Consider the following 12608-nt stretch of genomic DNA (forward strand, 5'->3'; position numbering starts at 1 on the left):
GTTTTAAGTATCATTATTCCAGCTAAGAAAGTTAACTCAATACTGACAGCACTGATTGAACTTTGACCCTTCCTTGTCTGTACGGTTTGGAATCAACGTGAGGAGGGTTGAAGGTAAAAAGAGAGTTTTATTCTTGTACAAATGTTCCAAGAAATTATATTTTATCCAAGACTAGAGGATTTTACGTATTTTATTCATGAAATTAGAAGTCCAGAGTTAAAGACTGAGTAACTGAGACTTGTGCACTGGAGCCTGCATACAACCGCATTTTGTGACTGTTCAGTGGTAATTCTGAATGGATCTTTTTCACATGATGATTGCAGCGATAAAGGTCAATTGCCTTGAAGATTCTAGGAATAACCAGTCAAACATTTGGACATGATACTGTGTGTTTGCCCAATCGTATTCAGGTTAGCTGGAGCTTCTTAAGAACTTTTTAATGCATTTAACGGCTTAAATTAAACTCGTTTTGCACTTCCACCTGACCTATTTTACAACAATGATTGCATTTCTGGAGTACTTTATTACTCTGAAGTACTTTGAGATATCAAAATATATGCTCTATGAATTCATGTTAATTCTTCTTTTTCTATTAATATTCAATGGCGGTCCCCGATATGGCAGGATCTTAATTTATTACACAGCACAGATCAACAATTATGCATAACTAGGTGGTCAATTCGTCAACGTGGATAAGGAATGAATATAAAGTTAGGGTTATTAAATCATCCCAGGTAAGTCAGTATTCAAGTTGCCACAAATATAATTTGATAAATTCTTATTCCCAAGAGATGCAGTGAAGAACCACTTTCAGAATGTGCGGCAGGCTTTGGATCCCTTGGGCCTGGAGAATATAGAACATAGAAAAAAATATAGCACAAACAGGCCCTTCGGCCCACAAGTTGCGCCGGTCATGTCCCTACCTACCTAGGCTTACCTATAACCCTCAATCCTATTAAGTCCCATGTACTCATCCAGAAGTCTCTTAAAAGACCCTATCGAGTTTGCCTCCACCACCACTGACGGCAGCCGATTCCACTCACTCACCACCCTCTGAGTGAAAAACTTACCCCTGACATCTCCTCTGTACCTACTCCCCAGCATCTTAAACCTGTGTCCTCTCATACCAGCCATTTCAGCCCTGGGAAAAAGCCTCCGAGAATCCACCCGATCTATACCTCTCAACATCTTGTACACCTCTATCAGGTCACCTCTCATCCTTCGTCTCTCCAAGGAGAAAAGACCGAGCTCCCTCAACCTATCCTCATAAGGTATGCCAACCAATCCAGGCAACATCCTTGTAAATCTTCTCTGCACCCTTTCAATCATTTCCACATCCCTCCTGTAATGAGGCGACCAGAACCGAGCACAGTAGTCCAAGTGGGGTCTGACGAGGGTCTTATAAAGCTGCATCATTATCTCCCGACTCCTAAACTCAATCCCTCGATTGATGAAGGCCAGCACACCATACGCCTTCTTAACCACCTCCTCTACCTGCGAGGCTGATTTAAGAGGCCTATGGACCCGGACCCCAAGGTCCTTCTGATCCTCTGCACTGCTAAGAGTCTTACCCTTGATATTATACTCCTTCATCCCATTTGACGTGCCAAAATGGACCACTACACATTTATCCGGATTGAAGTCCATCTGCCACTTCTCCACCCAGTCTTGCATCCTATCTATGTCACGCTGCAGCTTCTGACATCTCTCCAACCTATCCACAACACCACCAACCTTCGTGTCGTCGGCAAACTTACCAACCCATCCCTCCACTTCCTCATCCAGGTCATTTATGAAAATGACAAACAGCAAGGGTCCCAGAACAGATCCCTGGGGCACTGGTGACCGACCTCCATTCAGAAAAAGACCCATCTACAACCACTCTCTGCCTTCTGCAGGCAAGATGTGGAGATGCCGGCGTTGGACTGGGGTAAGCACAGTAAGAAGTCTCACAACACCAGGTTAAAGTCCAACAGGTTTATTTGGTAGCAAATACCATAAGCTTTCGGAGCAATGCTCCTTCGTCAGATGGAGTGGTCTCTGTTCTCAAACAGGGCACAGACACAGAAATCAAATTACAGAATACTGATTAGAATGCAAATCTCTACAGCCAGCCAGGTCTTAAATGCACAGACAATGTGGGTGGAGGGAGCATTCAACACAGGTTAAAGAGATGTGTATTGTCTCCAGACAGTACAGCTTGTGAAATTGTGCAAGTCCAGGAGTCAAGCTGTGGGGGTTACTGATAATGTGACATAAATCCAACATCCCGGTTTAGACCGTCCTCATGTGTGCGAAACTTGGCTATCAGTTTCTGCTCAGTGACTCTGCGCTGTCGTGTGTCGTGAAGGCCGCCTTGGAGAACGCTTACCTGAAGATCCAAGGCTGAATGCCCGTGACTGCTGAAGTGCTCCCCCACAGGAAGAGAACAGTCTTGCCTGGTGATTGTCGAGCGGTGTTCATTCATCCGTTGTCGTAGCGTCACAGCGAAAAACCGCACCGACCTCCTCAGAAGACAAACACGGGACACGGTGGACAGAGTACCCTTCGTCGTCCAGTACTTCCCCGGAGCGGAGAAGCTACGGCATCTCCTCCGGAGCCTTCAACATGTCATTGATGAAGACGAACATCTCGCCAAGGCCATCCCCACACCCCCACTTCTTGCCTTCAAACAACCACGCAACCTCAAACAGACCATTGTCCGCAGCAAACTACCCAGCTTTCAGGAGAACAGTGACCACGACACCACACAACCCTGCCACAGCAACCTCTGCAAGACGTGCCGGATCATCAACACGGATGCCATCATCTCACGTGAGAACACCATCTACCAGGTACATGGTACCTACTCTTGCAACTCGGCCAACGTTGTCTACCTGATACGCTGCAAGAAAGGATGTCCCGAGGCATGGTACATTGGGGAAACCATGCAGACGCTACGACAATGGATGAATGAACACCGCTGTTCATTCATCCGTTGGAACACTGTGTGCAATTCTGGTCACCCTACTATAGAAAGGATATTATTAAACTAGAAAGAGTGCAGAAAAGATTTACTAGGATGCTACCGGGACTTGATGGATTGAGTTATGAGGAGAGGCTGGATAGACTGGGACTTTTTTCTCTGGAGCGTAGGAGGCTGAGGGGTGATCTTGTGGAGGTCGATAAAATAATGAAGGGCACAGATCAGCTAGATAGTCAATATTATTTTCCAGAGGTGGGGGAGTCTAGAACTGGAGGGCATAGGTTTAAGGTGAGAGGGCAGAGATACAAAGTATCCAGAGGGGCAATTTTTTCACACGGAGGGTAGTGAGTGTCTGGAGCAAGCTGCCAGAGGTAGTAGTAGAGGTGGGTACAATTTTGTCTCTTGAAAAGCATTTAGACAGTTCCATGGGTAGGGTGGGTATAGAGGGATATGGGCTAAATGCGGGCAATTGGGATTAGCTTCGAGTTTTTTTAAAAAAAGGGCAGCATGGACAAGTTGGGCCCAAGGGCCTGTTTCCATGCTGTAAACCTCTATGACTCTATGACCTCTGCTATTTCTTCCGGTTCTGTACAGACTTTCTCACCTTCACATTTTTTAGGTCCTATTCCTTCACATCTCATCCTTTTACTCTTCACATATTTATAGAACGCCTTAGGGGTTCTCCTTAATCTTACCTGCGAAGGCCTTCTCGTGACCCCTTCTGGCTCTCCTAATTTCTTTCTTAAGTCCCTTCCGACAAGCCGAATTCTCATCTAGATCCCTATCATCGCCTAGCTCTCTGAACCTTTTGAACGCTTTCCTTTTCTTTCTCACGAGGTTCAGCGCAGCTTTCGTGCACCACGGTTCCCATAACCTACCAAAACCTCCCTGTCTCATCGGAACATTGTCATGCAGAACTCCAGACAAACATTCCTTGAAAATCTGCCACCTTACTTCGGTACTTTTCCTCGAGAATGCCTCCTTCCAATTTACACCTCTAATCTCCTGCCTGAAGGCTTCATATTTCCCCTTACTCCAGATAAACACTTTCCTTGCTTGCCTGATCCTATCTCTTTCCAATGCTAGCGTAAAGGAGATAGAGTTATGATCACTATCCCCAAGATGCTCCCCCACTGAGAGATCCGACATCTGTCCAGGCTCATTAGCCAGTACCAGATCGAGTACAGCCTCTCCTCTTGAAGGCTTATCCTCATGCTCTGTCAGGAAACGCTCCTGAACACACCTAACAATATCATCCAGCAAGAAACCAACAAATTACACTTTGTGTCAAATCTTCAAGTGTATTGAACAACATGAGAGTATAATTTGTATAAGGCATTACATATTTCAGCTAATCAACAGCCTCACCCAATGCATTCTCAGCATCTAGCAATATAAGGATGAGGTTGATTCAGTGAATTTTTTCTGGAAATTCCATTCTCTATCACGAAAATGTCTAACAGCTACCTGTTGGAATAAAGTTAGGTGTCTGATCATGGTCCAAATTATGTTAAGAGATGAATATCGAAGATGAAAACCCCAGTTTTCACATAGACTGATTCTAGAAGTGCCATTTGCAGCAAGGAGGCTTTCCGGAAGTTGCAAAGAATATTACTTGCAAAGATCAGGCGTTGCAATCCTCCAAATCCAAGTTCAGCCTCGATTTATCTCTAACCTCTCTTTCTATAGCTTAATATGAACATGTATTCCACCAAATCACCCAAACATAAAATAGAAAGTCTCCTGTGCCCTATTCAATTGAAAATAAAAGCAGATTAAACTGAAAATAAATTACTGACAATCAAGTAAAATTAACTGGTGGAACACCCGAGCTAAATCAGTCAACCAGCAACTTTTTCTAAATGGAGGTCGGTCACCAGTGGTGTGCCCCAGGGATCTGTTCTGGGACCCTTGCTGTTTGTCATTTTCATAAATGACCTAGATGAGGAAGTGGAGGGATGGGTTGGTAAGTTTGCCGACGACACGAAGGTTGGTGGGGTTGTGAATAGTCTGGAGGGATGTCAGAAGTTACAGAGGGACATAGATAGGATGCAAGACTGGGCAGACAAGTGGCAGATGGACTTCAACCCAGATAAATGCGTCGTGGTCCATTTTGGTAGGTCAAATGGGATGAAGGAGTACAATATAAAGGAAAAGATTCTTAGTACTGTAGAGGATCAGAAGGATCTTGGGGTCCGGGTCCATAGGACTCTGAAATCGGCTCCGCAGGTGGAGGAGGTGGTTAAGAAGGCGTATGGTGTGCTGGCTACACCATTATCAATCGAGGGATTGAGTTTAGGAGTCCGGGGATAATGATGCAGTTATATAAGACCCTTGTCAGACCCCACTTGGAGTACTGTGCTCAGTTCTGGTCGCCCCACTATAGGAAGGATGTTGAAAAGATTGAAAGGGTGCAGAGGAGATTTACAAGGATGTTGCCTGGATTGAGTGGCATGCCTTATGAGGATAGGCTGAGGGAGCTCGGTCTTTTCTCCTTGGAGAGACGAAGGATGAGAGGAGACCTAATAGAGGTATATAAGATATTGAGAGGCATAGATCGGGTGGACTCTCAGAGGCTGTTTCCCAGGATGGAAATGTCTGCTACGAGAGGACACAGGTTTAGGGTGCTGGGGGGTAGGTACAGGGGAGACGTTAGGGGTAAGTTTTTCACACAGAGGGTGGTGGGCGAGTGGAATCGGCTGTCGTCAGTGGTGGTGGAGGCGAACTCAATAGGGTCTTTTAAGAGACTCCTGGATGAGTACATGGAGCGTAATAGGATGGAGGGTTATAGGTAGGTCTAGAAGGTAGGGATGTGTTCGGCACAACTTGTGGGGCCGAAGGGCCTGTTTGTGCTGTAGTTTTTCTATGTTTCTAAAAACAAAGATGCAAACAATTTGCCGATGAGGCTGAATTTTTTTTTGCTGGTTCTTTATTCAGTTTTATGATTTTAGGAATTTCTCCTAAGGACGTACAATGTCATAACCACTATATGCAAGAAAAGGCTGTCATGATAAATCTGGCCTATTTAGTAAGGTTTGACAATATATTGCTCTATAGAAATGCCTTGCATAATTTCAAACATGCTTCCTGATGCAGAAAAATCACCAGAGTCCACCCAGCTCTGAACATAATAAAAGGATAAATGATAACCGGCACAGCCTTCTCAATTTGAAATCTGCCTTGCATCTTGGAACCACCCTGGAGTTGGCCTAAATTTCATTTGTAGCCATACCTATCCATGAGATTGGCCCTGGCATCCATCTGTTGACACACAGCACATCAAAATGATGGAAGCCACCAACAGAACTAAACAATCTGAAGTACTTTGAAAGTGGAGAACATTCAAATAGAAATAGTACTAAAATTCAACTAAGAATTCCCTGAAATGATTGAAAATCATTACACCCACAAAGTCTGGCAGTTTTGCGATCAAGGTTGTCAACTGAGACTACACTACAGTTCCATTCACCAGGAAACAATTTGGATGAAAACTAGTTTTCAAACATAGATGGGCAGTGACACAAGAGATGTTTTTAACAACTCAGAATGCATGAACATGCAGATAGGTATTGAAAAATGTGTATTTCCTTAAATTATTGAAGTTGATTGTAAAAATAGTGATCAAAATTTTTTGAATGACAATTACACAGAGAATGATGTCCTCATCAACATCAATGATTACATGTCATTTCACTATTTATAGCTAGGGCAAAACTGTCTACTGCAACACAAATTGCAAAACATTTGAGAACTACAGATATTCTCAGGTCTCGTCCCTTTGTATAAATTGAATTGGCTTATTATAGTTGCTATTTTTGAGTTGTAAAATTAGCTGAAGTGGGATTGGAGACACTTAATATTTTAACATCTTATTTAAAGTTTATTTATTAGTGTCACAAGTAGGCTTACATTAACACTGCAATGAAGTTACTGTGAAAATCTCCTAGTCGCCACACTCCTGTGCCTGTTCAGGTACACTGAGGGAGAATTTAACACGGCCATTGCACCTAACCAGCACGTCTTTCAGACTTTGGGAGGAAACCGGAGCAGCTGGAGGAAACACACGCAGGTAAGGGGGGGATGTGCAGACTCTGCACAGACAGTGACTCAAACCAGGTGTCGAACCCAGGACCCGGGCGCTGTGAAACAGCAGTGCTAACCACTGTGCCACCTTGCCGCCCGTACATCGGATGCAAGTCTGTTAACTGTCAAGAAAATGATTCTTGTACAAAAAGTAATTGTTTATAAAACAATGGAATAATAAGTAACAGGAGATAAATATCAACAATGTCAAACACAATTGTGCAAATACAACAATACATATGTGAACTGCCACCCAAAAATGATACCTTCATCCAAAGTATGAGGCAATTCAGTTCCTTCTAGGTGCCACTCAAGAACCTTTCAATTGAATTTCTAAAGTCTGACTAAATGCCTTGATGTTGGTTTTAACCTGGCGATTTGTTGCAAAAGTAACAGAATGAGAGTGACAGTCAAATTTACTTTGCAAACAGACTAGAATAACTAGCTCTTTAATAAAGCTGTGCTGTCATAGTTAAAAGAAACCTCCCAGTAAATTTAATATTGCGTGCAGTTCTGGTCACCTCACTATAAGAAGGATGTGGAAGCGCTGGAGAGAGTGCAGAGGAGATTTACCAGGATGCTGCCTGGTTTGGAGTGTCGGTCTTATGAGGAAAGGTTGAGGGAGCTGGGGCTGTTCTCTCTGGAGCGGAGGAGATTGAGGGGAGACTTAATAGAGGTTTATAAAATGATGAAGGGGATAGATCGAGTGAACGTTCAAAGACTATTTCCTCGGGTGGATGGAGCTATTACAAGGGGGCATAACTATAGGGTTCATGGTGGGAGATATAGGAAGGATATCAGAGGTAGGTTCTTCACGCAGAGAGTGGTTGGGGTGTGGAATGGACTGCCTGCAGTGATAGTGGAGTCAGACACTTTAGGAACATTTAAGCGGTTATTGGATAGGCACATGGAGCACACCAGGATGGTAGGGAGTGGGATAGCTTGATCTTGGTTTCAGATGAAGGTCGGCACAACATCGTGGGCCGAAGGGCCTGTTCTGTGCTGTACTGTTCTATGTTCTATGTAATAAGATGCATTCAGAAAGTCAGTATCAAAGATACTGAGGTTCTTGAAAGAGTACTACAAATTACTATGTAAAGTACTACAGATTAATGCCTCATTATCAGATAGGTTGAAAAGAGTCTGTACAATTTGGAAAAGCATTAATTCAATAGTAATGTGATTGGAGTTCATAAAAACATGAAGGGACTAGGTTAATTTCAAATGCCTAGAAGACTTGGAGGAAAACTTTCTTGATTGAATTGGGCTTAGTTTGAAAATCAGGCTTTTTACATCTCAGAATATTACACGGCTTCAGGCAGATAACTTTTATCTGATACACTAGGCATTGTAATTACGTGTGACAGACTGGATAAACTGGAATGTTCGGAAAGCAGGAACAAGATAATTAAATAGAAGGGTAGAAAAATTAAGTTATGCTTAAAGTGGCTACTACAAACACATAAGTACAATAAACTCAAAAATGATCTAATTTCTGCATGCAGATTTGGCTGCCTCGTATCTTACATTACAACAGTGACCAAACCTCAAAAGGTAATTCACTGGCTGTAAAATGCCTTGAAACATCCTGAGGCCGCTACAGGTGTTAGGTAAATATTAATCTTTCTTTTGCTTTCTAGATACCAATGCAATGTCAATTGTGAAATAATTGCAGAAACAATAATCCAGTTTTAAATTCTGCACCATCGCCTGCAGGACTAATTTATCCCTGCATGCCTATCTCATTGTGTGAAGTCAACACCAGTGGAAAAATTAATTATCCATAGAATCCCAACTGTGCAGAATGGAGGCAATTCAGCCCATCGAGTCTGTACTGACTCACCACAAGAGTTTCTAATCCAGGTCCTCTCCTCTATGCTAACCCCCATGCATTTACCAGAGCTAATCCACCTTGACCTGCACATCTTTAAACTTTAAGTTTATTTATTAGTGTCACAAGTCTTGTTTCAGCATCTGTTTTCAGCTCACTGACCTTTGTGAAGGAATGCCTCATTGGACTTTGATTTTGGACTCTGGAACTCAGGTGAAACAACATTGATTTTTTCTGTAGCCTCTGCATGGTAAATCCTACTTTTTGCTAACGCTCTTTTACTGTATACACACAGAAAAGGCAATGCTGAAACCCTCCTCCCGCATTGAGCGTGTGAAAATGAACTACCCATTTGAGTTTATTCTGTTTCAATGTTTGCCATGGGGTTGGGAATAGCAATTGGATCGCACCAAAGCAGAGGGATTGAGAAATACGCCACCACTTATCAAGACGGAAGCAAATCAAAATTACTGTGTGTTTATGGACAGGTGATAAGGGAAGAAATTCATGCTGTTTAAAAAAACTCTCCTCGTGTCTGTAACAAAAGAAATATTCCCATCTTTCTTCAGTGCATTTCTCAGTAACTACTTTGTATTCATGGTCCCCAATTTTGGATTCCCTCACATTTTCTCCACATTTTCCATGCCTAACCCGGGCGGCATGATGGCACAGTGGTTACCATTACTGCCTCACAGCACCAGGGACCCAGGTTCAAATCCCGGCTTGGGTCACTGCCAGTGCGGAGTCTGCATGTTTTCCCCGTGTCTGCGTGGATTTCCTCCAGGTGCTCCGGTTTCCTCCCACAGTCCAAAAGACGTGCTGGTTAGATGCACTGACCATGCTAAATTCTCCCTCAGTGTATCCGAACAGGCGCCGGAGTGTGGTGACTCGGGGATTTTCACAGTAACTTCACTGCGGTGTGAATGTAAGCCTACTTGTGACACTAATAAATAAACTTAAACTTAAAAACAACCCATTCCTAATTTTAAAGGTCTCTATCACATCACCTCTAAAATCTTCTGTTTTTGACCATTCTCCAAACTGGAAAACTAAAGTTTATTTATTAGTCACAAGTAAGGCTTACATTAACACTGCAATGAACTATCCTTTTGCAATGAACTATGCTTCAGTCCTCCCCTTTTTGCTTTCTTTCCTTAGCCAATTTGTGCTTGACTCAGCTATTTAACCCCAATCTACATTTGGTAACCATTGTCGTGAGATCCCAGTAGCTTCAGGGCTACAAATTAACAATTCTGATCTTTGTTTATTAATCCATCCATCAGATTATCCTGCCACCCATCTCCTCCAATCCAAAGAACTGCCCTCAGCCCCACCCTAAAAATGCTTAATCGTCATATCAATGCATTGTGCACTTCTTTCTCCCTGTACTATATATTGGGCCCTGCTTTCTGCCACTTACGTCCCACAATTCAAAATTTCCTTACTTCCCCCTCTTTAGAACATCGTCCCTTGCCGAGGTGTTTGGGCACAACTCCTAATCTTATTTTCTTTGACTTGCTAAATGTTTTTTCTTCACATTTCCATGAAAGGATATGTGAATACTTTCTAGTTTAATGATGCTGTTATTGTTAGACTCAAGTCATATAATAGGCTAGGTGGTGATTTGCCAGTTGAATACTTACCCTGAAATTCATTTTACAAAGTATTTTTTTTACTCAATCCGTCACTGTTGTCCTATGGCTCAGGTGGTAGCATTCTCGCCTCTGACTCACAAGGTTCCACGTTAAGTCCCGTTCCAAGACCCGAGTACAATGATCAAGACTAACACTCCAATGCGATACTTTGCATACTATCAAAAGTAGTCATTTGGATGAACCTTTAAACCTTCTGTCTGTACGGTGGACGCGAAAGATTCCATGGTACTCATTGCAAAAAGGCCAGAGGAGTTATCCCTGGTGTCTGATCCCTCAATCAACATCACAGAAGCAGATTATCTGATCGTAATCACATTGTTGTTTTTGGGAGTTTGCTTTGTTCAAATTTGCTGCCACATTTCCTGCATTACAGCAGTATCTACACGTCACAAGTACTTAATTGGCTGCAATGCATTTAAGAGATGCCTGGTGATTGTGAAAAGCGCTATACAAATGCAAGACTTTTTTCTCCAACAATCACCCCACCCCACTCTGCAGGAAAGGTGAGGTCGGATTTAATATAACTCTATTAGATTGAAATTTTTAGTGGTCTTTTATTCTCACCTATTTATTCCTTTGTAAGCAAAATGAAGAATGTTTTCAGTCAAAATTTCAGTCAATCATTTAAAAATCTAAACACTTGTATCTTCAGGAGACTGATAAGACTAAGGGGGAGATCTCTAGTTTCCAGAAGAACTACAGTAGTTACCAGGAAAATTTTTGAAAGCCCACACACAGCAGCTAACTACGTTTATCACAACTGTATTTGGAGAAGATACCAACTTGAACATAAATGCAGATCTTTTCTACCTGTGAATTCATTGAGATCCGAACTGGTTATTCAAACATCCTCAACTTACATAGACTGAATATTTCAGACATCAACTCACCTGTTGATAAAAGAAATTTAAACACGGCTTGTCTTCATTGAACTCATTCAGGAAACCTTTAGGTAGATATCTGATTCGTAACTCATACCTGTGAGAAGAGAAATAGTTAATTAGCTGTTGATTTTAAACCTGAATACTTTTTGATTCACATTTAGGAAAATATTGTTAAAACAATGAAACACTTTTTTTGAGTTAGAATGAATTAGCAATTGAAAGTCTTACGGTCTATTATTATAAACGTACGTGATTGGTTACACTGAGGATAAACACATGATTTATAGTGAATAGCAACAATTACTACCTGTATATATAATAGATATTGTTTTTAAAAGATCCCAAAGCACTTCATAAGGCAAGAATCAGGCAAAAACCAGACACTTAGCCAAAGGAGGAAATAATAAATGGGGTGATTAAAGGCTTCATTAAAGAAGCAGGTTTTAAGGAGTGACTTAAAGGATGGTAGAGAGGCAAAGATATTTGAGGATAAATAAATAGTTCAGGACCTTTAATGACTGATGGTATGGCCCCCAAAGAGTGGAGTAGAATTAGAGTCCACTGGATTGTTGCTGATTTGACATAACCTGATTAAGTAATTGCTTTGGATTAAGAGCAAGTTTGTGCCACTTCCTGAGCTCAATTTCAAATTTCATTGTCTGGTTTAAAGCATCTATGCTTTAAAGTCATGTAAAAGTACTGGAAAGACAGGTCAAATAGATCCATGCTTTCATGGGGTTTGTCACCTTTGAACTCCAGACCGTGTAGTCCTTTCATTGCTGCAGTTGCGAAGCGGATTCTCCTCAGTTTTTCTTCTTCACTCCACCCATCTGATGGCAGTTTGCTGCCCAGGTGATGAAGTTGTTCACTACCTCCACAATATGTCCACAACACAAGTTTGAGCCACATAGACTTTTGCCTTTGCCCATGAAAAAAACAGCTTAAAGGTGGTTGCCTCACAGCGCTCGCAACTTGACTTGAAGCAATGTCAATGTTGCCAAACTGTAAACAAGGATCAAATTCACTGTACAATAGACTAGATTTGAGATCTGAAAGCAGCTCTGTCTTCCTCCATTGCTTGCTGTATTTCAGTATAGGACAATATTTGTACTATGGCTGTCCAGGCTGATTCTACGCTATCAATTAGAATATTATGTGCAACAAATGTGCTTGCAATGTGACAAACACCT

The 12608-nt window shown here is 42.1% G+C and overlaps 1 protein-coding gene across 29 annotated transcripts in view; it reads right to left on the reverse strand.

The window, feature by feature from the left end:
* LOC144495599 (focal adhesion kinase 1) overlaps positions 1-12608 on the reverse strand; it is a 528227-nt gene that overhangs the window by 235465 nt on the left and 280154 nt on the right. For all 29 annotated transcript variants that reach the window (XM_078215780.1, XM_078215781.1, XM_078215769.1 and 26 more), the window contains one exon: positions 11425-11512. In XM_078215780.1, the coding sequence (XP_078071906.1) occupies positions 11425-11512 (88 nt within the window). The remainder of the gene's footprint in view (positions 1-11424; positions 11513-12608) is intronic.

This window comes from Mustelus asterias, chromosome 7 (genome assembly GCF_964213995.1).
Source record: "Mustelus asterias chromosome 7, sMusAst1.hap1.1, whole genome shotgun sequence".
NCBI classification, from domain to species: Eukaryota; Metazoa; Chordata; class Chondrichthyes; order Carcharhiniformes; family Triakidae; genus Mustelus; species Mustelus asterias.